The sequence below is a fragment of the Excalfactoria chinensis genome, chromosome 1, assembly GCF_039878825.1.
Source record: "Excalfactoria chinensis isolate bCotChi1 chromosome 1, bCotChi1.hap2, whole genome shotgun sequence".
In the NCBI taxonomy this organism is placed as follows: Eukaryota; Metazoa; Chordata; class Aves; order Galliformes; family Phasianidae; genus Excalfactoria; species Excalfactoria chinensis.
In genome coordinates, this window is record NC_092825.1 from 45,163,561 (window position 1) to 45,190,141 (window position 26,581).

General features: G+C 38.5%; 1 protein-coding gene across 11 annotated transcripts in view; it reads left to right on the plus strand.

Annotated features, from left to right (window-relative positions):
- The window catches only part of CNOT4 (CCR4-NOT transcription complex subunit 4), an 82,880-nt gene that overhangs the window by 19,113 nt on the left and 37,186 nt on the right, over positions 1–26,581 (plus strand). For all 11 annotated transcript variants that reach the window (XM_072355783.1, XM_072355793.1, XM_072355753.1 and 8 more), the window contains one exon: positions 21,069–21,312. In XM_072355783.1, coding sequence (XP_072211884.1) covers positions 21,139–21,312 — 174 coding nt within the window. In that variant the 5' untranslated portion in view covers positions 21,069–21,138. The remainder of the gene's footprint in view (positions 1–21,068; positions 21,313–26,581) is intronic.

Sequence of the window (26,581 nt, forward strand, 5' to 3'; positions counted from 1 at the left end):
CAGTTGTCTGTGAGTGACTTTCGCCTGCAATCTCAACATCATCAGTCTTGCTGCTCTCTCAAGAATACAAGATAGCTAATGTGAAGTGAAATTTCAATTGAATGCAATATCAAAAGTAAAATAACAGCAGTATTAAAGTTTTGGTTGAGATGAGGAGTTCCCTGGCATAGCACAAATCGCTGGACTGTGTCCTTCAGTTTTGTTACTTGTCACAGCAGTCCTCTATTTCCGGAGGGTAACACTGCTGTATTTTGTGTCTGAGGGCAAGTACTGGTTAGCAGCACTAGGAACTTAACTGCTTTCAATTCTTGACACTGAAATCTCTGGATCTCTGCTAATGAATCCTGAACAGGGTCACAGAAACCTTGTAGAGTGACAAGAGTAAGTGAGAAAGTGCTGTGGCTTTCAAGCACTGCTTCATTTCTGTTACTACTTCAGCCCACTTTCTTAGGCCTCTATGTTGAACTGCAACCTAAATCTCTGGTTCTGACAACTGAGTTCTAATCTCTTCCTCCCTGAACAAAAGGGGCTTTCCCAGTTTCCCAGTGTGGATGTTCTTTAACACTTTGTGTCATGTAAAATTTGTTACAGAAAAGTGGCAACTAAAAGTACAGGTACTTTGCTTATAGTAGGGCAGAAAACACAACATACAAAGTTTTGCCCAACTTCTCACTTTTCCACAGCACTAAGCTGGCAGTAATTTGTTTTAAGAACAGTGAATTCAACAGATGAGACTTGTAAGAAACATATTTGATGCTTACGTTAAGCTTTCTGCTGTGACTGTAGATTTAGTGTGAAACCTGTTTGAATGATATGTATTAGTTTTAATGTGCAGGGGCTAAGGCTGATAGGTCTGTGAAGTGCTGTATGAAGTAATTTTATTATTTCAAATCATGTATTTTAGGAAGGTAAATTATTGCAATATATGTTTAATAGTTTGCATGCAGGAATGTAAGGAAGTAATTCAGTGATAAAACTACCTGCTTTGGCATTGCTGACCTGAGGGAGTTTCAGTGATAAAAGTTTTGATGCAGGTGATGTACCAGATAGGAACTCTGAATGAGTCACTGTGCTTACCTGGTTTGCAATCCATTTCTAAGTTAGCAACAAAAAAGAAACCAAAACAAGGGGGTGGGAGTGAAGTATGTACCAATAGTCACTAGACATGTGGAGGAAGTGCTCAACTGCTTTTCTTCCATTTACATTTTCTACAAGTGAATGAAAGCAGGTATAGGTGGCTACAGAAATACCTATCTGTTCAAGGCCTTCACTATGATCTGTAGAAGTTTGTGCTGTTGTATGATTCCAAAATAGAAACTACCTCCCCTGCTGAACAGCTACCGCTTCATTACATATAACTTCATTCTTCCATTTTCTTTTAATGAATTCTAGAATTTGTCTTCAGTATGTTATTCATTTGGGGAAGGAAAAAAAGGTGTCCTCTGAGAGCTCCTAAATTAGCATCAAAAGAAAGGCCAAAACTTGTTAGGTCAAATTCAGTTCTTATAGGTCATCTTGCTTATAGTTTGAGTGCATTTCCCCTATCAGTGTGAAATGTGGAGGCTGCTAAACTGCTAGAATTAGTTAAAAGCACTTGTCCAAATGAAATAGGGACCCAGTAACATTAATCCAATTTGTCTTGTGACTTAATCTTGCTGCCATTTATTGTACAACTGCTGCTCCTCTGAAGCAGCCCACTTTGTGTATGCTTCTGCTGTTTGTTTAGCAAGTTCAGTCCTTCATAAGACAGTAGGTTTTCCTTCTGCATAACTTCATCTTTAGTTAAGAGTCAAGGAAGTTGTAACTGAGGAACCGTGTTTGAAAAGTTGTAGCTGCTTCTTTTCTCTTAAAGCTTCTTTGCTAATACTTTCATTTAATGAAGTGTATGCTTAACATATTAATGTTGTGGTTTTGGTTATTGGTGAACTGGTTCTAGAGCACAAGGTGGTAAACCTGAAATAGAGGATGATGATCACCGGTGGATTTCTTTAACATAACTGTTAGTGTATGTTGAAAATAAGAAAGAACAGATGGGAAATTTAAGGGAATGCCAGCTAAAAAACTCATGAAGGCTGTCTTCTGCACATAGGTAGTCATTTTCTGGCTCATTTACAGTTTCTTTTGTCTCAAATAGTAGTTACAACTGTAATCATGCTTTGAGGTAGGTCCATTCTCTTGTTCACACCAGTATAGTGGCTTCCTGCTCTAATTGAGCCCTCCTAAAGCCATTAATTTCTTCTTGCTAATGGTCTCATTTTGATTTAACCTTCCAGACTCGTGATTCCCTGGGGGTGGGGCAGTGGCATACCTTGTCCAAGAACCATTGCTCTGGTTACTACTATATAAATACATAGCACAGTGAAACTTGGTAAGAACCAGCTGCGTTGTGTGACCATATGACTCCTTGACAGTGTTAAGAAAACACCTTACCTCAGTTGGAAACTGCTTTGAAACCATTCTGTAGGCAGCAGCGTCTTTTTCTGGACAACCAGCTAACTGCTCTCAAGTTCACTGGCCAAAAAGGAAGCAGCCATCTTCATTAGGAGGCCCACAGTGGCGTTGCTTTTATTTCTTTGGCTTACTTACATGGAATATAATCAAAGTGGAGAACAAGAAAACAAGCAGTTGGAATCCTTGTTCTGTCCCTACTGATTATGTATTTAAATTGTGTGCACATGCTCACATACTTCATCCTAGAGTATAGAGGTGAGCCAGAATTTTTCACAGAAATGTAATTTGGTAGGAAGAGGTGAGAGGCAGGTCCCCTTTGATGTTTACAGTACTGTCATCAGCCATGCTTAACAAATGAGATGCTTATTATTGGCTGAGAGGAGCAGCCAGCTGCTTTTTCTGTTGTAGTGAGAATGTACTTCTGCAAGCTTGAAGAGAACTTCCATAGAGGTGCAGTGCAGCATCTAATGTTAGTGCTGTGTTTGCTGAGATTGATGATGGACTCAGGAGAAGGGCTTGGTGCTGCTGTATGTTTTATTTTACTAAATAGAAAACCAGATATTAGAGAACAGTCCTCTAAGTCAGACCTGACAACAGTGTAAATGTTGTTGAGGCCTTCTTAATGTTGTATTCCTCTTTTCTTTAAAAATAAAAAGGTGGCTATTAGACTTGTCTTAAGGCAGTTATTTGAATCTTGTGTTTCTTCTGGGTAGTTTAACTCATTTAGTTAACAGATACTTATTTCTCTGAGCAGCAGAAGATTGTAGCTCATGTACCAGACAGGTGGGAGGAGGATTTATGATTTTTGAGAGAGTACTACACAAGGCTATCATCTCTCTGGATTTGTAGCAGTTGTGTGGAGTGAGAGTGATAGGAAGATTCTTCCATCCTCTGAAGTTTACCCTGCTTCTAGGTTGAATGTATGAAGTTTGGTTTGCTTTTGGAAATATAATTATTTTTTAAAGTAAATAAATAAAAATGATGTGTAGAATAAAGCTGCAACTTTAATCAGTTTTAGACTTGACTGCTAGTAAAAGTGCGCCTTCTAATTGTTAACTTGTGAATTCTTGAAGCTTGCTAGTATTTATTGTATTGGAGATTCAACCTTTTCTTGGAGGCATTGATATAGTGTTCTTATCTGGAGTCCTTTAAGCTCCCATCTCTAGTTAGAACACAAATTTCAAATTGTTCCAAGTCATACCAGATTTCTGCTCAAATGAACTGTAGTAGTTCCTTGTAGTGCAACTTAGCCAGATTGTCTTCTGATTGTAGTTAGAGCCGTTATCTTCATCTGTATGCTGTCTTAGAATTTGTTATCTTTAATTCTCTCTGGTAAAACTGAATGATAATTGATAATTTCTGAGACTTGTTGTCTCAAATGCCTAGGCCTCCACCTTCTTTTTGTTACAGTGACAATTTTGTTAGACAAAGAAGTGCTGAATTAAGTGTAATGTTTCACTTTCTAGAAGGTATATTTTATAGAAAACTACAATGCAAGCTAAATTAGAAGAACTAGGAACTGAGAATCTACTTCTGAAGTAGATTTTACTCTGGAATTACTAGTTATTCTCCTTCTTAACCCAGCAGTGCATTCAAGAGATGTGGGGCTCTGAACTACAACCTAGTCTAAAGTGAACAGGGAGGATAAACTTTTTAGGGGGTAGTTGTTATGTTTAAGCTCCTGGTAGGCTTCCAGTTTTATGTGAGATGTCTTCTTTGTTCTTTTCCCTATGAAGTAAAACTTAAAGCATCCTCTTAAAAAAAACAGTAGTAATCCCAAAATATGCTTAAGTGTGGCTATGACGTGGTAGACATTTATGATTTTCACTGTTGCGTGAGCTGTGATGGTGGATCTTTTGAAGCAGCATCCTACTGTTGTCTGTCCCAAAAGTGACCTAAGCACAGTGTTCTTATTTTCCATGGTTAAACCGAACTGAGTCAGTGTTTTTCTTCAGCCAGTAGAACAAATGTGTCATTGGTTTTATTGGTTTTGATACTGCATCTTAGCTAGTTGTGTCTGTGTTCTACCCAACTAATTCCTCTGAGTTGTTAAGAGATAGACTTAATTCCATACACTAAACTACTGAAGAATTCCAGATTTTGGAGAATACCAAAAAAAAAGACCCGTCCTTCAACGCTTTCCCCATAAGACAAGAAATAGGTGCGAGTTACCCCTTTGGTTTGTTTCGGTAGCACTGCAAATCAGAGAACAGTGCTGTATTTGCAATCAACTTTACCTTCCAGATTTACTTACACAACAAAAAAAGTTGTATTGCTTCAGTTATGCGTTTTGTTACCTTGGTGTTGCTAGCCACAGGGGCTAATGCTTCAGTTACTTGTGCACTTTTGAAGTTCTAAATGTAGGTGCAAAGTGTAGATATCATGTCCATTTAAAGTAAAAACAGACTTGTGTATGTTAAACTTCTGCTGTAACTTAATAGTTCTGCTGTAACACGTGGATTTACACACTAAGGCAGTTTCATTGTGCGACAACAATCTTTATGCTTTATTAGAAGATTCTCTAGTGTAACTTTTTGCAGCTGGCACTGGAAGTACAGACTTTGATCTGTGATTCAAGAGCATTTTTCTATATCATTACAGTTAATAGATAAATTCCATTGTGTGAAGTTAGATACTACTAAAATGTTTGAAGGAATCAAGGCATTAATTTTTGATGTTTTGTCTTCTGCCTTAAGCACTGTATAAATTCAAATTCTCATACACTGCTGTATTGCCTGAAGTTTAAAGTGAAAGTATAGGCAAGTTATTCATCTAATATTGCTGTATTTCCAAGCTGTTAAGTGTTCCTTTGTCCCTGGTTAACAAACTGACTTGGCTACTCTGTGGTTAGAGGTAAACACTGTCACTTCTGCAGAAGTCAAGTTTGCTTTCTTTTGCTCTCACATGACTCTAAAGATACCAAGTGAGTCAATGTCTGAAGCAGTGGCTGTGATGTTTATGAAGTTTTAGAATGATGTTGAAAGGACTGACCAATTTTTCTTCTGCTGTACGATTCTTGGTAGCTCAAGGATACTGAATGGTTTCTAAGCAGATGCAAGGCCTTCTTTGCATGGGTTGAGGGTAAAAAATAAATAAATAAAAAGACAGAGGAACAGACTCCTTGGATTAAGAGTACAGACCTTGCTCTGATATAGAATCATAGGATCATTTGAGTTGGAAAGGACTTCTAAAGCCCATCTGGTCCAACTCCCCTGCAACCAAGGTGGACACCTTACAGCTAGGTCAGGGTGCTAAGAGCTCCTCTGGCCTGATCTTGAGTGTCTTCATGGGTAGGACATCCGCCACCTCTCTAGGCAGGCTGTGCCAGTGCTTTACTACCTTTACTGTGGTGTTTTTGTTTATTTTTTAAAGCTTCCTTATACTCAATCTAAATCTCTCCCCTTTTAGTTTGAAACCATTTCCCCTTGTCCTGTCACAACAGACCCTGCTAAAGAATCTGTCCTTTTCTTTCTTAGAGCTAGATATTAGAGTTAGATGTTGAAAGGCTGCTCTCAGATCTCTCCCATAGCCTTTAGCATATGTCTGCTCTCCTTCAGCTAGGAATGAAAGAAAGGGAGTCTTCTCTGAGAAGAGTAGAGAAGATTTCCTGTTAGTTTTGTTCTAGTTTTATTTTAATGTTACATTGTTTATTTTTAGCTCTAACATCATTCTTTTGAGAAAAAGAGATGGAAGACATCTTGGTTATGGTATTTTCCAGTAGCTAGATATTTCTTACTTTAATTGCTTCACCCAAGTCTGTCTGCATATAAATAGCTAATTCTGTCCCGAGGTATCTTACTGTTAGCCTGTTCAATTACTTTGGTGGACTGAATGGAAGATTTGGGAAACTGACATAAACTTTTATTTATAACTGTCACTAGGGCACTGTGACTTCCCAGAACACTAGAGTGCTCGTAGCTCTTATGTTATTTCACTTTCAGATATCAGCCCTAGTAATGTATTCTTATCCTCTCCTTGAAAGAAAATAAAATTCCTCAAAGTACACATGGTAGAGATTTTTTTCTTAGTTTCTGTGGATTTTATTTACTTTCTCTGGTATATCCAAGTATACGTATGTATTGACTGTAGAAATCGTACTCTACTCAGTAGAGCTGTTGTGCAGTTGCAGGTCTTGCTGTTGTCTTTGGGGAAGTGAGGTGATGGAGAGCAGTACTGACTCTGATTCAGACTTTATATAGTAATGTGTGACTTGCACTTGTCGTGTGCATCTTGTAGTCTGCTTTGCTGAAATTCTACCAGTTTGTTTAACATCAGTACGTATCAGTATGCTGGTACGTTTATCTGTGCTGATTTTAGGCATAAAGAGGGTGACAGACCAGGGTGGATTCAGTGGAGAGTCATCAGAGTGACCCTGCCACTTTAGTGTCCTTTTACACCAAGAGAAAAGATAAAGGGAGGTCTTCAGCCTGGAGAATGGACATCAGTAAGGGGAGAACTAATAATGACCACTGATAACTGTGGGTAGGTTGTTGAGAATACTGAGCCAGGCTCTTCACAGTATGTGGAGGGTGGGGTGAGCAAGAGACAGCAGGACTGAGTAAAATAGCTGGATTTAAGAATTACGTTTCACGGTGAAGATGTCAAGCATCATTGCTGGAGGAATTTACAACATCTATCTTTGACTATTTCAGTTATCCACATAGAAAAAGCCCTGAGTAGTCTGGACTGATCTTGCTGACTATGCTTTGAGCAGGAGGTTGATTAGAGAACTTTTTAGGTTCTTTCCAGCCTGAGTGATTCTATGATGCTATAAGAGAATAGGCACAAAAACTCTAATTCATAAATAGGAAGCTATCTGTGCTGGCAGTTGAAACCAAGTATCAGTTCCAAGCCTTTGTTAAGAGCATTAGTGTTGATACTGTGGGTTCAGTGGAAGTGCAAAAAGGTTTTTAAACTTCAAGGAACTCCTTGAAGTAAATACTGGAGCTTATGGTTGTAATTCAGAAAACTGCTGAATTTCTTTCTCTGCATAAGTATGTCATTTAAAAAAAAAATAAAAAAATCAAGAAGCTTGAGCTGGTTGCTTAAAAATTCAGTAATTCAGTGCTCGACTTCTGAGAAGTGAAGGAACTGTTCATACACTGTCCATGGTACTGCATGTGCAGCCTGTGCCCCTCTGCAGCTTTAGTAAGCCTGAGAAGGCAGCAGTAGCAGAGGCGGTGGGACTGAAGATGAATAAGTTGTGTGTGTGTTGTTTTCTCTTCTCTGCTTTTCTCTCCTGTAAGGTTTTCTTTTCATTTGCCCTTTGAGCTTATATTTCTGTTTGAAGTCTCAGGAATAGTAACAGCTCTGTTTGTGGCTAAATGCTGGTTTTTGTAGTTGTCTTGGTGTGTAAAAAGTGAGAAAGTGAGCACACTTCTGTCGCTTAAAAAGCACAATTTTATTGTAGATAATCCCAAATAATTTCTACCTGTAGCTGCAAGTATGCTACAGTTAGTCTTACAGTAGAATTTAAAGTCTCAATTTTCTACTTAAACCAAGACCTTTACGTACCTTGCTAGTCATCGGCAGAGTTATGAATCAACAAATAAAATATAAAATTAGCTGATGAACGTTGCTCTGGTGGGTCATAGCTTCCCTAGTGTCCCTTGGGAGCCTGCAAGCAAGAAAGGAAATCTAGTCCTAGCATCCAAAATGCAACTCTCTTGTTCTTTGTTCTGTGCTTATAGATGGTATTGTTGATAATGGTTACTTTAGACCTTACAGGTATTTTTTGTTCATGCTTGGGAGTTATCTTTGGGTAATTAGGAAAGCTTTTAAACTATCCCTTTGTTATGATGAAATTGCTGTTAGATGGAAGCATAAGGATACAAATAGCGGATTACTGACCATAAATATATATTTGCTTTAAAAAACAAAACAAAACAAGAATTCTCACTTTTCTAATTGTTGCACACTCTGTTTGTGGTAGTTCAGTGACGCAGTGAAAGCTGATGATGGACTAATGAACTAATAGAGATATAATAGAGTACCTTTAAAGAGAGCTGTGAAGAAGTATAGTGTTTGAGAACTTTATTCAATTCTGTGTCCATCAAGCAAGTTTGGCAAGTATAACATAAATAATCATGTAAATGTACCTTAATTATGGCCTGGAGGAATGAAGATGTAGTTTATTCTTCAAGTTGACATTGGTTTGTGACTTTTCAAAACAAAGGGTAACTTGGTGTGGTAAGGGCAAACTGGGGTACTGTGTGTACTGGATATCTGGACTGCAGCTGACAGATATGATAAGTAGTTTACGTATCATGGTCACCACTAACTCTGACCTAGATCTGGGCACTAGCTAAAAGGTCAGAGTTCTTAAACTTTCAGTTACTACTGGAGTACTGAAGTTCTGCAAACCACATAAATTTAGCTTTCTCCTGTAAGAAAAACAGTAAATGAGGGACAGGATCTTCCTCTAAATATGTAAATTCTTTCCTGGAAGCATTGAACATAACAGTACAGTTTCTGTTGTAAGTTGTTGCCATTTGCCTCCTATCTAACTTGTCAGTGGATTATATTTATATTTTTACTATTATTAGATATATTGAAAATAACATTTTAATAATGTTTCTCCATCTGAAAATGCAAATGGAATGCTTAGCTCAGATGTTATTTTTGAAGAATATGTGTAGGGGAAAACTAGTTAGGCCACGTAAGTGGTTCTGTGTCATAGTCCTTTTACAGTTAATTAGTATAAGAGAATGATTCTGAGAAGCAAAGTGACCTGTAAAGGTTGGGAAAAAAGTTGAGAAGCCAACTTCATTATCAATGTATTTTAGGGTGAGAAGTGAACTTCTAAGCTTTTTTGTAGGTATATTTTGTCAGTTGATGTATTTTTAGGGCAAAATGCATTATGAGAATTATTTCTAGCAATGTATGACTTTAGTTGAATCGAAAATACTTGACATCATTTACATATAGATACATAATGGATTTTATCATTTATACTTCAAATTGCTGTTGAACTCTGAGCAAGACTAAGTGTGAAGTTTGTAGAAGTGTCTAAATAGGAAGCAAGTGTGGTTGGGATGTTCAGCAGCCATAATACTGCATGTTGTAGGCACAATGTGATAATTCTGTAATAGGTATTTAAAAGATTTTTCCCTCTTTTCATACTGCTACAAGATGTTTAATTTACTGCACACGTAGTATGAAGAAGGCTCTGTTGTCCTTCTGCTCCCTTGTCTGAAAAGACCTGTCTGTTAAGGGTGTGATTCAAGAGCTTCATAAAGATCTCTCCTTTCTTCTTCCCTATTGGTTTAGCTGTTGGCTTCCTCTGCAAAGCCATAGTTGATCTTGAACATTTAAAACAGCCACGCTTCTTTTTGCCTTTTATTGAGAATGATGATGTAAATGGTAAATAGTTCTTGCACATAATCTTAGAACAATTTTTAAATGGATTTAATAAAGTTTTCAGTTTTGATAAGAATTCAGGACATCAGAATTTAGGATCAAGTGCTGAATATAAGAAAAAGCCTATTTAAACTTACTAGCAGTCAATAATTACTGAGTTCATTCTCAGCCCTTCTTGTGACTGTCCTTGACCCATGCACTTCTGTTCAAGAATGGATACTGTGGTCTCATTCTTTGTTTGTAGTATTAATGCACTTGTGTTCAAGTACTTGTGATTTTGAAGGGGAAAACCTTAATTCTGACTAATGTTATATCTTTTCCTATCTCATGTGCTATGGTCTTAATGAAGGAATTAAATGTCCAGTGGCTGTTAGTGTCCATTTAATAGTGTTTGAAACACTCTTCAGGCTTTCACTGAAACTATCTTCCTATGAAAATCAAAAAGCTAAGCTCCAATTATCATTGAAATGCAACTTTTGGGCAGTAGTACTTTACCTTGGGTCTTCTTCCAGGATTGGTCTTGGGGACAGGAGAGCCTGGCAGCTGTTGTAATCTATAATCCTAAGGAATGGGGGCAGTGGGAAGAGCATCTCTGCTGCTGTCGTCAGGCTTTTTCTCCTGGGAGAAGATGTTACTCTTCTATTTCTCTTATTTTGGATTCTTTCTTTGGATTTCTTCTCTGTACTGCCTATTCCACTCAATGAGAGTTTCCTTCCAGAGTTTGGGAATTGCGTTGCTGACATTACAATGGCAGCAGGAACGCTTCATCCATTTCCAAAGGTTTGCTGTTAGTGTGAGAGCTGGGAATTATCTGACTGGTGTTCTGGTCTAAATTTGGGAACGATGATGTAGTTGAGATGTGCATACATCTGCAGGTTTTAATAAACAACAGTAAAGAAAAGCATTAAGAAAAGCCCACAAAATTAAAGCTGCTCTTTATTCACCCTGACTTTTCATTGCCATGTTAATGTTTTACAGGTGATTTGAACTACCCGTTTCTTTCTATATGCATTATAATATCAAATGAAACTCTTGATAACATCTGATTTATTTACCTGTATGCACAATACTGATTACAAGTCTTCTTTTTACTATAGTACCTAAGGAGAACATTCAAATTTTCTTGTTTAAAAAAGCAGATAAACTTCTTCTTCTGCTATACGTTGTACAGATTATTTTGTCCTTTCTGGCCCTTATGCAGATAGATATTAAAAACTTGAAATATGTAGGCTGTTGCAGTGAGGTGACTAGAGCACTTGCCAGGAAGCAGATAACCTGGGTGCTTTGTCTCTGAACATATCCACCCACCTTCCAGACCTCAAGGAAAGATGTTCTGTGACTATTTTCTCGATTAGCTAAATGGTTTTGAGAAGTATCTTCTTGAAATTTAGAGTGTGTCTTTGGTGTGCTGACTTTACATTATTCTGAGAGTGGACATTTTTATTGGAGGCAGCAAAAGCATTCCGTTGCTGTTGGAACATTAATGAGTGTTTTCTGATTGCCCTCTGAAGCACTTAATTGCTTTTCAGGACCTTACAGATGAAGGCTAAACCACGCTGTAAAGTTGCTGTTATAGATTTGTAATGACACGATAGCCCACACAAAAGTGACAAGGCATGATGACCCATTGCTATATTTTCTAAATTCTGCATGCACGTTTCCAGTGGAGTATTTGGTTTAAAGATTAATTTTTGGAGGTTTCTCATCGAATTAAGCTCCATGCTTAACTGTTCTCAAAAAACAAATACAACATGTCAGACTCCAGGTAGTGGTAACTGCCCTGTGGTTTATAGCCATGGTAAGCATAAATGGGAAAAGTACCCATTTGTAACTCATTCTGGTTCATTGTCACTCAGCCTCCTGATGCCAAGACCCTTGAGGTTCTGAGTGCTAAAATAATAGATTGAGAGGATTCTTTTTCTTTTTGAATGCTGCTGCTAAGCTTATTTGGGTTTATATATTAATAGTTAAAATACCTTGATTAGTGGGCATATGTGACTGTATGTAATAAGCATAAATGTCATCAGTTTTCTGTTTTAGAACAGAATTTACAGATGGTTTTCCTTTACACTGGTAGTGTTGGTTGTATTTATGAAAAATAGTTCTAGGATATGTGCAATGATGTTCTAGTTACATGCAGAATTCAAATAACAGAAGCTTACTATGTGGAACATCTTAAGGAAAAGAAGACCATGTCAGGAAAATAGTCATAAACAGTTGAGCTCTGAAAACTGGAGTCAGCAATCCCAAATCTAAAATACGGGATCGTTGCAAGGGATAAGGACGCTGCTTTAATGCTGACTGGATTCTATTCAGTGGTCTTGTATATGGATCTGGCTGCAGTGAATAGCTGTGCCTAGAGCAGCCTCTCTGCTTGGCCTGTGCAGCTAAAGGAATAAGGAAAAAGTCTGGTTGGGGCAGCTGTTTAGTTCTGTGTCTCCTGGATTTAAGGATTATTTGTCACGTATGTGATAGACTGTATGGCTGCTTCCAGTGTGAGGCTTGTTTTGGAATATATTGTTCATTCAAATTACAATTCAGTTGTAATGACTTTCAGAGTAAAGCAAAGTAAAATAGTAGTTATTTATTTGGAGAAATCCTTGCAGATTTTTTTTTTCTTTTAAACTTTATTTCTTTATGACCCACCCCATTTTAATATGGCCTCATCGTCTTTAGTAAAAGTCCTTGGAGCTCTGTTCTCTCTTCTGTGACCAGCATTTTGAAAGAGAGTTCTACTAAAAGGTTCGTGTTGGTTTGCCATACTGACCACCAGACTAAGGTGTTCCTGTAACCTACTGTCAGGAACCTACTTTAGCAGGGAGTTGGATGAGATGATCTCCTGAGGTTCCTTCTAGCCCTTGTGATTCTGTGATTGAAGTCTTCTGGGACTTGGTAGTTTGAGACTTCATTTGTATCTCTATTCTGACTTGTTTCTTTAACCTAGTGGGGTTTGTCATGCTTTTGGCACTGATCAGACCTGAAGTTTTTGGTGATTATCACTTTGCTGGCTATGCAGTCTGGTACTGAAACAGATCGCAGTAAACAAAGCTTTCTGGTTGGGTTGGAGTGGAGATACTTGGCGCTGGTATAAAGATGCAGTTTACAAAATTCCTTTCCTTGCCTGTGACACTACCTGTGGCTCACAACACAAAAATCTGTTACTAGTGGAAGACAGCTATACTTCTTCCCATGGGAGGAAATTAGGGTGGTGATAATAAAGCCAAGGGCTTTCAGAAGGCACTGTAGCCTTTCAGAGGAGGTATAATGGTATACTAGGGATATTTGTTGGCAAGGAGGTTGGTTGGTCGGTTTGCTTTCCTCCTATCCTTGATCTGGAATCTTTAATCATGTCAACTGTGGATGATACAAATTGCCTATCACAAAGGCAAAGATCTGTGGAATCTTCTAGGGAAGATTATGAGGCAAACGTGTTCAGTTTAATCTTTAGAAAGGTAATGAATAGATCATAGGTGTACCCAGATTTTACTCTGCTATGTTTGTTTAGCTTTTGCAGAAAATGTGTGAGGATGATCTTTTTCCACCTAGTGGGAGTCTTGATGTGTGATGTTTGCTACCAGATGAGCAGCACAGACCCATCTGTTGGCTGTTCAAGCTAGGCTTATGTAGCCTCTCTTGTTTGGAGATGTGAAGGGGGAAGCAACAATGCCTCTAATTCTTTGCAGAGCTCTGTGTATTATGTTGCTGTTCTTAAATTCCTAAACTGACTTCAGTCACTCTTCAGTGTGCCTCTGGTGGCGCAGCGGTAGAATTCCCTTTTGCAACACCAGGGGGCCCGGGTTCGAATCCCCCCCTGTGGAGCAGGGGGTAGAAGTGCCGCTCTGCTACACAGAGGGCTCGAATCCCGGGAGTTGGACTCGATGATCTCTAAGGTCCCTTCCAACTCGCACAATACTATGATACTATGATAATACTGTACTTGAGAACCATTTTCTAATAAGAAGGGACACCATCTGTATGAAAAACATCAGGAAAAGCCCTTCTAGTGAAGCAGTACAAGGCTATGAAATGTATAGACTGACGAATTGTTTCTTTTTTCCTTTCATCGGTTTTCAGTTGTGGCTGCTACTACAGATTGTGCCTTCAGTTGTGGTATATGAGGTGCTTGGGTGTGGTTATGGGAGATACTACTCTGTCAAGAAGTGAAGCTTTGCTTGTAAATTTAATCACAGAATTGCAGGGGTTGAAAGGGACCTCAAGAGATCGTCTCATCCAATCCTCGGGTTCTTTACAATAGGTCACACCGGTACACATTGGGTCTTGAATATCTCCATAGAAGGATACTCCACAACCTCTCTGGGCAACCTGTTCCAGTACTCCATCACTTTTGCTGCTTCTTCCACCCATGGCAGTTTGTGTGATTACTTTTTAGCCTAATAAATTCTATCACCTGCAACCTTTGGCAAGGATTTTCACAGTTTAACCAGACACCGTGTGGAATATTGCCTTTATCTATCAGTTTTAGATGCTTTTACTTTTGCTTAAAGCATTTCTTTGCTTACTGCTTGGTAATGTATGCATGTTCCATTTGTCTTCTCTTTGACATACTATCTCACTTAGTCTCAGCACCCTTTTTTCTGCTTGTCAGTTTTGTTCATCATGATACACGTGGTAATTGTTGTTATCCCTCTCTGTTCTATTTCCTCCCACATGTGGTAATAAAAGAGTTGTCCCAAGCATGGGGTGCAAGTTCTCTGTTGATTTTTACATGTTCAATGATCTGTGATATTTTTCAGAATTATTTGTGGAGTGTGACTTCTCCATGAACAGCTGGATACTTCTCTTGTTCTGTCTGCCTGCTGACTGTCTGGCTCTGACTTGCATGGCCATTGGACTTGATTACAGGCTAAACCTTGAGAGTTCAAGCTTTTCATCCTTTGCTCACAGCTGGATAATCTGACCTGTTACTGTTTATGAGCAGATGCTTCTTTGGGTGCTTAATGTCTGACTGGAAGCTGTGTACCTCTGATTCTGTAAACCTAGTTCTTTAAAATGTGTTGACCCCTTTCAGGTTCTTAGTAAAGCATAAGCTGAGACAGCAAACTTGAAGGACGCTGCTGACTGGAGTAGTGGGGCTGTCAGTAACATTGGCTGCATCTTTCGTATCCTGATTCTGAGGCACCGTAAGCCTGTGTTAAGCTTCAGAGTGAATAAGTCTTAATTCCATTCATGCCACAGTGACACTGTTGATTCAAGTTGATTCAGTTGTACACAGTTCAAGAAAATTTATTGTCATGTTTTATCTTGTGTGAGAATAGTACTAATGTATGGCTGATAAGCTTTCTGTTTTGTTATCACATGATACTGATGTGGCAACTCAGTGATTCAGTTGTAGGAAGTAGGGAATTTCAAAGGTGCATAACATATTTGGTTGGTGGAGACAGGAAGCCAGAAGCTGTGACCATTCAGTCTCCCACTTTATGCTCAGCTTTCTGCCTGTCATTTGGGGAATTCCTGCAGGTTTAATGAATCTGTGTCTCTACAGTGAATAACACTGAATAACAAATAAGAATGCACGTATCTTTGGTGTGATCAGCTTTTATTGTCCTTTTCTGTGCCCTGTCCTCCAAACTTAGGGAATTATTATATCCAAGAGAACTTCACAGTTGTGCTTTAAGAACTAGATGCTGTTCTCTGGAGCAAAAGTTAATGGTGGACTTTTAACAATTAGAGGTTCTTGAATGCTTTAATTTTCACGAATGTTCCAAGAGAAAATTTTGCATATGATGTGCCTTAGCTCAGATTGACTTTTCCTTAGCCCTGGTTTCTGTAACTGCTGCTTCAAGCAGCAAATAAAACTGGTTATATCTGTGAAGAAGCTATTTTATGTAGTAGATGATGGTTTCTGGGGATCTGTTTGCAGGTGGTTTAGCTGAATATCTTTTCCTTCACTTGTATAATCTAAATATCCAGGAACTAATATGAAAAGGCTAAAGGCTTTTGCACTGTAGAACAAATACTGACTACAGTTGGACCAGGCAGGCTGCAACTTCTAAAGATCCTGCAGCAATCTTGTTCACGCTACACCATGAAAATGCAAGTGAGAGTTGTTTGTTTAATATAAAATCTGAGCTGTCCTTTGGTACAAGTTTAAATAATGTGTACAGTGCTTTTGGAGCATCCTGCATTGGTAGTGCTCTGTGCTGGGTATACTTAGTGATGTGCCTCTTGTTCTTCAGACATCCTTTGAGATCAGACCAGCTGTAATATTAGGCCTATGTGAACAAATGCAGCTGAAAGCAGCAGGTCAGTAATGTTACTGTAAATTATCCAGATGCTAAGTTGGCTGCAGAATGTTGCAAGCTGTTATTTTCAAACAGTCTTGCAGCCTCAACTGGTGTGATTTCTGTGTGAGAGAGTATTTCTGGGTAATCTCTCTAAAGGCTGTAGAGCTTGTCAGATCTGAGCTTTTTTGTAATTGGACCTGGGAATGCTGGCTATTATTATTAGGTGTGCAGTATAATACGAGCTAGCACAAGGTGTTTTCACTACAGAATGGCATGTTCTTACCTCTCTGAAGAAGAGAGGAGAACTGAAGAACAGTGGAGAAAGAAAGAGGCTGATGGAAAAACTGATAAGAACTCTCATGTAGGTGGAAAGTTGAAGCGAATTCTTGAGGTTTCTCTTCTGTATGAAGACGTCCTAACTAAATAACTAAAGCCTCATTAACAGCTGTACCAAGTTTCCTTAAAAGCGCAGTCAGGCCATGTCATTTTAATTTACTGGTTCTCTTAAGGTTGAAAAACTTTTTTTTGCTTTGGGAAAAGAATTCAAGGATATGTTGTATCAGTTTGGAAATCATCTGGGATTTGGTGATAGCAGCTACTGAAACATTGTTACTTTTGGATAATATAATAGGTTTCACAGATTCAGAGTTCAAGGGGGGTTGTAACATCAAATGGGGTTCTAAGCTGTTCCAGCATCCCCAGAGTTACTCAGGGTAGTGTGAGTGAAGCTTCTGTGTCTGGAATTATTATTTTAATCTTCAGAGGTAAAAGTGTCAGGAAAAATGGATATTGGGAAGTTCAGATTTCATATGCTTCACAGGTCAGGTGTGGTACAGCTGCCATCACTCAGACTCTGTGCCTTGCTGCAGGGAGCTTGAGTAGCTGCAGTCTATTAGTTACCATAACACTGAGCACTTGGTCTGCCAGGATGCTCTGCCCTGGTGTTGGATACTCTTTGTTATGTTAGTGACTACAATTAAATGCTGTCATATCACAAATTGCTGCATGTACATACATTAACAAAGCTCTTAGTCTCTAAACCATCCGTCTTCTACAAAATGCTTTGTTTTGCCAAAGTCCTGTTCTGACTGCTTAATAATGTTTCTGTATTGGAATGTGGATCTCTTACAATGAAATCGATAATTTAGACCTTGTACCCAGAAAATTGGTGTATTAGGGCTTGCAAACAGTATTTCACTTTTTAACACTAGTGATCCTTTACAGCAAGGGTGGCAGAAGTAAGTAGGCATGCACTTGTTTTCTCTATGGCCTAGGGAGAGCACATTAAGGAAAACTTAGACTATTGGCACACGTGTAGGTACTCCCATTGTGGTTTCTGCATGATCAAGTGAGCTGACCCATCTCATTCCACTTTCTGTCAGTGACTATTAGCAGATGGTCTGAAGAAAAAGAGCAAGGAATGGGAGTAGCTCTTTTTAGGAAAAAAAAAATTGCTGAAGTGATGAGAGATGAAGGGATCTCAGTTCCAAATTTTCCGTGTTTAACAACAGCTAATAATGTCTTTATCCCTTCTACTCCATCAACTAAATATCTCTACTTTCTGATTATTACCAATTGCAAGTTAAGTGTATCTACGAGATGCTGCTTGACATTGCCCACCTTTGCTCCTTTCTCTGTGTGAATGTTTTCACACGGGCTTCTTTAAACAGGATGTGGAGCTGCTGGAGTGCTGTTTGACAGCAGTGTCAGTGTTATGGAAAGCGTATAGACAAATGCTAGCTACTGTTATTTTGTGTGTGCACATACATATACACAGTGTTCCTTTTTTCGTCTTGAGATGCTGTTAAATTAATCTCTGTGAACTTGATCCCAAGTTCCATGCTATGGATTGAATACAGCATGTAGTACTACCTTGTGAGGTTTGCTGTCACTGCATGACTTTTCCGATGAGGTTAAACTTCAAAATGAATTCTCTGGAATAGCCTTAGAGCTGAGCAGTTCTGTTTCTTGGTAGCTTTGCATGAATGTTACTGTTCTGATTTTGAAAAATGAGCGTTACTCTGATGCAGAATTGGGCATATATCAGGTATATTAACCTCCCCCATCCCCCCAAAATGGAGACAGTTCACTGGAGAGAATCTTTAGGTTGGATGCTGGAATTGGTGTTTTCCCAAACAAATAAATATTGCTCTTCATTTAGTTTCTTGAAACACGGTGCACAGCTGCTCTTCACTTCTCGTTGTTAAATAACAGGCCATAACAGACTGAAGCAAACTATTGGCATTATTGCTAGCAGATGCTGAACTCTAAGTGTTAACTTAAACAGCTCATAAATGTTAATCATGTTGCAATTTTGCTAGAGCTTGTTAGCATATCCCAGAGGCACTGGCTAATATGTCACACTTCTTTTTACATGCATTGATAACTTTTCCTAGCAGAGATTCCAGAAATTACACCATAGTTCAATGGGTTTATTGTGATGACCTGGAAATTCTTCAAAGCTGCACTTCAACACGTACAGCTTCACTAGTACTAGCATAGCTTTACTTACACACGTTTCAGTAGGCTTGAAGTTGCTGGGTGTGCAGTGGAATGAGTACAGTATTGATCAGAATATGCTCTTTACTTACTGACCAGTTATTTAGCGATCTGTACAAAGTCAAGTTCAGATTAAAAACTGAACTAAATCTCTGCGGTTTAGTGCATGCTTCAGTTTTTAAAGTCACTTTCAAATGGTAATGCTTTTTCAGCCATACGAGTGTGAAGAGTGTTATAGCAAACAACTTGCATACAGGGAATGCAAGAAATAAGAGTTGCAGCAGAAATGCACGTTATCTGCATAACAAGCCATTAAATGGTGTGCTATGGCCTTTTAACAATCCTTGCAGCCAACGTGAATAGGTTTTATAAACACGACAAAGCTTCCAGGCAAACCAAGACTTCTTGCAGGCCAGATTCTGTTCTGTCTGAAACACTGATAAGGTCCCATGATGTGGTTTTGAGGTGCTCAAAAGGATTGTAATATACCACTAATTAAATGACAGATAATTAAGTAAAAGTTGCCATGTTATTGTAGGAGTTTAACTTGTTTGATTTCAATCCTTGTGAAGGTCAGAAAGAAGGCAGTGTTGTTGCTAGCGCATACCATGTAGAGAAATAAGACTTAGTGTGTCTAATATACTTTCTCCCTTCTTTACTTTTATTTGAGCATTTAATGAAATTTGTTTGTTTCTTTTATTTCTTAAGGGCAATGCTCTGTGTTTATTAGAGTTGTATTTTGTACCTTAAGGCTATACTCACTATGAAAATAGTCTAAATTGCAGTTAGTGTAGGATGCTGGTATCTGCTGGTGAGCACACAGACCTGGCTACGATGCAACTGTTCTAAGCAATATACCATTTTTTCTCCTGCTATGCATTTAGTTTATACTTTGATTGCGTATGTGTCTGTGCTGTTCTTCTTCAAGCTTCAGCTTCTTTCCTCTGAAAGGAAGTATGGTTTAGAGTCAGAAGATGGTGATAAGCAGAACTGGGTTTTGTAGTTGTTTAGGTATGAGCTACATATACGTAAGGCTGAAGTTGCCACATACAGAAATCTTTGTGCAAGGAATTGATCTCAAAACTCATTTCTGAGGATAGGATTAAATGTCACTCTTCAAGCAGACAGACATAGGAATTTGTCTCCAGACTTTCTCCTAAAGGCCTGGGGAAGGGTTGAATTGTACACGATCTGGTCTTTCTTTGGATAAAAATGAAATGGAAAACTATCTGGGAGGATAGAGGAGACTTGACATGGTGTGTGTCCTTAATTTGTAGTTGTATTTGCATATGATAAGTGTGGTCATTCAGGTAGCAATTCTGATTGGTTATCTTTCTTGGGGATAGAGGAGGCAGTGTCTGTAGGTGTGTAACTGACATATCAGTCACATTCTTGTGGGGGGTTCAGTTGTGTGGGGTTTTTTCCTTTGTTTTCCTCCAAAAGATCAACATTAAAATTCTTGTTCTTTGATTTTCCGTACGCATATGTTCCCTGCAGCAGGTAAAGACAGCTTGCTGAGACTAGATACCACTTCAAGTGTTCACGCTCATTAGTAACTGGAGAGAGAACAACCAAAAAAATAATTGAATATCCCAGTTAGGACTGTGTCCTTTTTGAGTATGGCAGTATTGTTTCTTATTCTGCTTTCTTGAAACAGAATGGAAGCATATTAAAATGACTGAGATCAAGAAATGAGTTAAGAAAGTAGTGGCATGAATTTGGTTTCTTTTTCAGTACGCAGATCCAGAGAAGCTGTATTGTCTGCTCTCTTAGCTGAAACCAGGGTGTTTTTCTTTTCTTTGTTCCAGGCACGTAGAACATATTTCAGCTTCGGTGTGAATTAAATGCTGATGAAAAGCGTAGATGACTTGATGAAAGTTATCTGACACATAGAAAGTTTTGTACCTGATAAACCTTGGCTAATACTTCATTAAAAGTAGTCCCAAGGTTTGGTTGGTCTCTGTACCAAATAAAAAAAAAGGGGATGGGCAAAGAAATGAATCGCCCTGTGTAAGAAGCTTTTCATTGTTTGTGTTCAATAATTCTGTAACCCTACTGAAAAGTCTGAATGGATGACCTAAATGTAGTTCCAAATCCCTGGGAAAGGGAATAAATTGGTCTTGAACATGAAGTCCTGAGTTGAATTTGTAGAAGATTTCAAGCAAGCAGTCAGCAAAAAGGAGCTGAAAGAACTTGACAGTGTGCATCATACATTCTAAGCATTTCTTTGCAACTGTATGAGTTGAAACCCAAGTAGGCAAGTAGATTGTCAAAGTGCTTACATATCTAGGTAGGGAGGTGCATCATCAATAGCATCTTTCATATTACCTGTGTGACTCGTAAGTAGGAAGACAGACTTAAACTCCAATTATTAGCTAGAAGCTTGTGTGTTTGTAGATAATTTGTGTGGGGAGAATGAAAGTGATAGAGAAGTGGAATATAAAAAGGAACTATAGAAAGGTTCTCAAAAGTACCAATCACTTTCTTTTGTTGTGTTTATTTTTTTTCTTGCAGCCCCTCAAGTGCTGACCTTCTCTATCTATTAAGTTATTATAAACTTTTGCTGCTCTGCGAACACATAAAGATGTCTCGCAGCCCTGATGCTAAGGAAGACCCTGTGGAATGCCCCCTTTGCATGGAGCCTCTGGAGATTGATGACATCAACTTCTTCCCTTGCACCTGTGGCTACCAAATCTGTCGTTTCTGTTGGCATCGTATCCGCACTGATGAGAATGGACTTTGTCCTGCTTGCAGAAAGGTAAATATCCTGGATCAGCAGCGCGTCTTGCTCATATCACAAGGCTCTTGCCTTGTGATGATACCAAAGACATCCTTTTCCTTCTGGGAAACATTCTTCTAGTAGTGGCATAATTCAAAGGTGAGGTGTTGGATCTTTGAAATTTTGTCTGCGTGTATCAAATCTATTGTGCAACTGCTAGTCTTGATTTGTTGAATTCAGAACTGGATTAGTAGGGGAAGCTGTGGATCAGAACCAAGGTATGCTGATGCTGGGAAAACAGCAAAATAATAATAACAATTCTGTGATTTGGAGTGCTCATGCATTGCCAGAGTTTCGATCAGGAAGGACAGTGAGGATTCCAGTGTTAGGGGTTTTCTGAGGGCCAGGGTTCTAGCTGAATTAGCAGAGAGCTGTCTGAGGCAAGCTTTTAAAGCGCCTGCTTGTTTTGTTTGCAGCACCAGAGCTCTTCATCTGTTTTTCTGGACGCTGAACGTTTAAAAACTTTGGGAAATATATCCAATGATATTATAATTTAAAGCTTTTCAAAATCTAGGCTAAGTCTATTTGCCTAGTATTCTGATCTTGTTGCAAAATACTTAAAGGTAGTATTTTGAGAGTCTCATTTATTTTTTTTTCCCCTTATCTCTTACCTAAAGTCTGGCCATTACTGTGGTTGGCCACAACTATAAACTTCAGCTTCACCAAGTTGCCCACTTTTTTCTTTGAACTATTTTCCTCCTTCTGATGGTGTTTTGTATAACCTCATTACTTCTTTATCTTCAGTGTTTACTATGAAATAATTTCTCAGTATGGTATCTTGAAGTCTAATTGTATCCCTTAATTGTAACTTTCTTGCCCAGCCTTCCTTTTTTTGTAATTCCAGTTACTTATATCCGCTTTTTCTCCTGCTATTTGTGTTCCTACCCTCAGTTTACGCCTTTGGCTTCCTGTCTCACATTACAGCTCCCTTCTCAGACCCTGAGTAATCTTACCTGAGTTCACTATCTTGATTCATTGCCACAGCTTTATATAAACACTTCCAGTCGTATTTTCTTGCAGCTCTTTTGGGCTTTGGCTATGCTAGAGCTCTCCCGGCTAGCTTGTCTTTGGATGCCTCTGCATATTCCGAGGCTATTGCAGAGTAACATTGTTAACATGTTGTAACAAGTTGGTGCAGTATTTGTTCTGGGGATTCTACAAGGAAGGTCTGCCCCTCATTGGCCAAATTGGTTTCCACATATGTGTCATGTGCAGCAGGCACTGTGCTGTATAGGACTTTACATAGTACAAGCAAATTTCTACTCTACAAACACAAGATCTCATGGTACAAACAACTTTTTTGGTTTTTTTGTTTTTGTTTTACTGGAATTTCCTCATCTGTGTAAGTTGCTTCGCGTATTTGGATATATTATGCTACTTTTTTTTTGCCAACAACTGATTTTTCTCTGGTCATTCATTATTGCAAGTGTGGGGATGATATCTGAGAAATCGCACAGTTGGCATGCTACTCAGTGCCTCTGGGATGCTTTGAAATACGGATATTGCCACAACTCAACTTTCTCATGTGGAATAATCTGCCTTATGATTGGTTATGCAAATATTTTACTGAGTTGGAGTACAGTTTGTGTGGAAAAAGGAGAGGTTCTGGAATGAACTCTGCAGTCGGAAGGAAGGAAGCACACCATTCCAGGAGAGGAAGACGACTTCTTTTACAGTGGATGTGGATTATATCTTGATGTTTTCTTCATCTGTGGACTGCAAGATGCTTTTAAGGAGAGTCACAGCTGTTTCATTGGATTGTTGGATTGTAAAAGCACAGAGGAAGCTGGAGTACACACCTTTTTATAGTACAGTTGGACATTGTGGTTCAGAGGCCCTGTTGAGATCTTGGGAATAAACCATTTGGAGCTATACAGCTGATGGCAGCATCAAAGAAGCTTGAAGAAACCACCTTGTGAAGTGTATTGAACCTTCTGCAGCAGGTGTGTTTTTGAATGCAGTGTGTTTATGTATTTCCCATCTGTGTATAGTTAAGGCTTCTGGGGTAAAGATCTAAGCAGTTCTCTATTCTGTGTCAACTGCGCTATGCATTGGCTGCAATTCCTTCATGCTGAAGTAAAGAAAATGGCAAAGCAGTAAAATTTTTGCAGATGCTTTCATTGTGGGGAAGTGACAGTAGGTACTGTGCTCTCAACAGTTACCCCTTGTTAATAATTCATATGTCAGCGCAGGATTCTTAATGCAAAATGGAACTGTGAAAAGTACATATATTAAAGCAAGGGCTCATATGTTAAAGTATACAAATGTCACGTACAGTTACTTAACAGGAGAACTGCACTTGGTGCTGGAGGTGTTTAGTAGCAATAAATCTTCTCCAGCTGTTTGGCTGTCAGTCTCTGGAGAGTAGCAATGAAGTTCCCTAGCTGGGGATTTTGTATGAAGGGTTTGGGAAGATTTTGAAATAAGTCTGTGATAAATTCTATTGGCTCTGCTATTAGAGTGATATCTGCTACATGTCTGAAAGGCTTGGAATGCATATTGCATATATATTATTTTCCGAAGTTTCTTTAACTAGCTTTTAACTAAGAAGATGTTACCTTGCATTACTTCCCACCAAGGAGAAAGTACCTCTACATACCTGAACTGTTAGGTACTTAACATACATGTACACAGAAAATATTCACATGGTTGCAGCCAATTGAGTTAGTACATACTAAGTTTTTTCCAGTTAGTAATGGTAGTACACAAACACTTGGTTTGTGAGAATAAGAAAGTGTAACTTAAACTTGAGTACTGATCTTAAGTTTGTTAGTCTTAACATAGCAAAGGCATTGTAAACTGTTACAGCTTTTGAAATAATCTTACAAATTGTTTCTGCTTATTTCATTAGCTGTAAGTTTAAAAAAAAAAAAAGAAAAAGAAAAACAGAGCTGACCTGTTCTTGATGCCCTTCAGAACTGTAGGTGTAGTTAATTCTAAGGTGCTAAGCAAGCATTTCTGTTTTTTCCAGTCAATTGGTTTCTTAACTGTGAGTGAAGCAGTCAGTAACTGGTCAAATTAAAATGAAAATATGCTGTCTGTAAAGGCTACTGTACAAGTCAGCAAACTCACTAGTTTCAGTTGTACAGCCAGTGTTATTTTTTTTCCTTAAAATTCAGTGGCCCAAGTACTCTTTTTGTATGGTAATTTTTAGTGACTTACGTTGCTCTGGTAGAGCATAGCACAAAAACCTTAGTGTCAGTTATTACAATTTTAAAATGTCACTAAGGAGCTCCAAAAAAGCCATAAACATTCAAAAAGCATCGTTTCTTTACTTTTCTTAATTGCTTTGTACTTCTGTTCTTTTATCTTGCTACGTCAAGGAGTTGGAAAACAAACCTCATTTCTCCTGGTGCATTCTATTGGAGATAGAGCTTATTTTTAAGCTTACACATTTATGAGCAAAAATACTATCATGTTTTACACATGTTCTTGTCTTTTTTCTATTCCTGCCTCTGTAAAAGCAACACAGTCTTCAAACATGCTTTCTTATGCTGCTAGTGCCATAACTGAGTAGTTCAACGCAATAGTTGATAATTAGAATTTCTACTTGTTTGATATAACTAGTATGATGTATACAATACATAAACCTTATTGACTTTCTCTGTATTTCTCATTTCAGAACCTAATTCTCAGCAAGGCAGCGACTGGGAAATATTGGTACATCCATTGTGTGGAAGGAATGTGATCCATCTGGGAAATCACAAACTCAAAATGCTTGATCAATACCAGCTCAGCTTTCAACAAGTGGCAAAATGTGGGGGAAAAAAGTCTGAAAGAAAAAAAAAAGACAAGACAGACTTAGTGAGGAAGACCATGAATTCACCAAGGGCTATCTCTGCTAAAAGAAATGAGACTTCAGAAGAGATATTCGAACTTTTGAAGTTCTTGTAGGACTACCAGCAACATGTAGATAGTATGAACAGTTGGGTTGTTATCCATCTTGGCAAATCTTGTCCAGGTTGTTTCCATAGGTTTTGGCTGAAGAGCTTTTGTATAACCCAAGAGAAGGATGTCAAATTTAGGCAGTGAATCAGTGATGTTGACATCTCTTAATGTCCTGTATTTGAAGGTATATAAATGCTGATAACATTTGATGTAGCTACTTTGCTTGGATCTCAAACTCTCTACCATTTAAGGAATCGGTGATAGTAAATTAAACAGATACATCTTGGCCATTAGGAACATCTAGCCCCTTGTTTTATGCCATGCGAAACAGAAATAGATTTGTGCATGACTTAGGTTGTTGGGTTTTGGTTATTTTGTTTTTAGGTATGTCCTGTAGCATAGCCACTAATACTGGCTGTGAGAACTTGTGGGGACCTATGGTCCTCCTTTGGTTTAGTAGAGTTAGACAGAGTAAAAAGCAGGTAAAATGATATTGTGAAATTACCCCAGTTCACTTTGATTTTCAGAGCCATTTCCCATCAGCATTTGCTGCTTATATTCCATCTGTAATTGAACCGCCTCCTGAGTTCATGAACTTCACTGCCAGAAGCAGTCTCTCTGAAGATGAAATCATTTATTGTCTTATTTGTAGACTGAGCTTATGCCATTATTTGGAAGTGGCAGAGTTCTCAGGACTTTGAATTTTTAGAACAAACTTCTCAAATGCTAGTAGTGCTTTGCTTACTTGTCTCTCTCCTTAAATGCATAATATTACTCAACTCTCATCATACTTCATGTTTTATGTAGTCATCTTTCACTTAGAACTGGGTTTCTGATTCACTCTCGATTGAAGAGGTACATAGACTCATTTACTGGTCCTGCAAGTCAGGATGTTGAACTGTTAGTGTTCCTTAGCAGCATTAAAAGGCATGGAAGTGATAAGGATACAAATAAAACATTTTGTATACAATGCATCACTGCGCTATCTAGTGAGAACTTTTGATCATTCTGTTGCTCAAACAAGTTATCTGTGGTGGCAAATCAACTGCTGCTACTTACAAATGGTTGAAATCCTTATTCAGGTGGTCTGGTTCTCCCTGCTCAGAAGGCATGTCTATATTTTTTGAAGTTACTGCCGTTTAGTTGCATGTATCCCAGCAGTTCCCATGCTCTCCATTACAAATACAAAGCACTGTTTTGATTATGGACAAATGATCTCCTCAGGCATATACTTGAGACATGTTTGCATGGAGGTTTGCAGACTTGTGTTGAGAACTTCCAGTAACGCTTTGCTGTACAGAGAAGGGATGTACTGTCTCTGTGCTTCACATTTGAAGATATGCTCATAATGCTACTATAC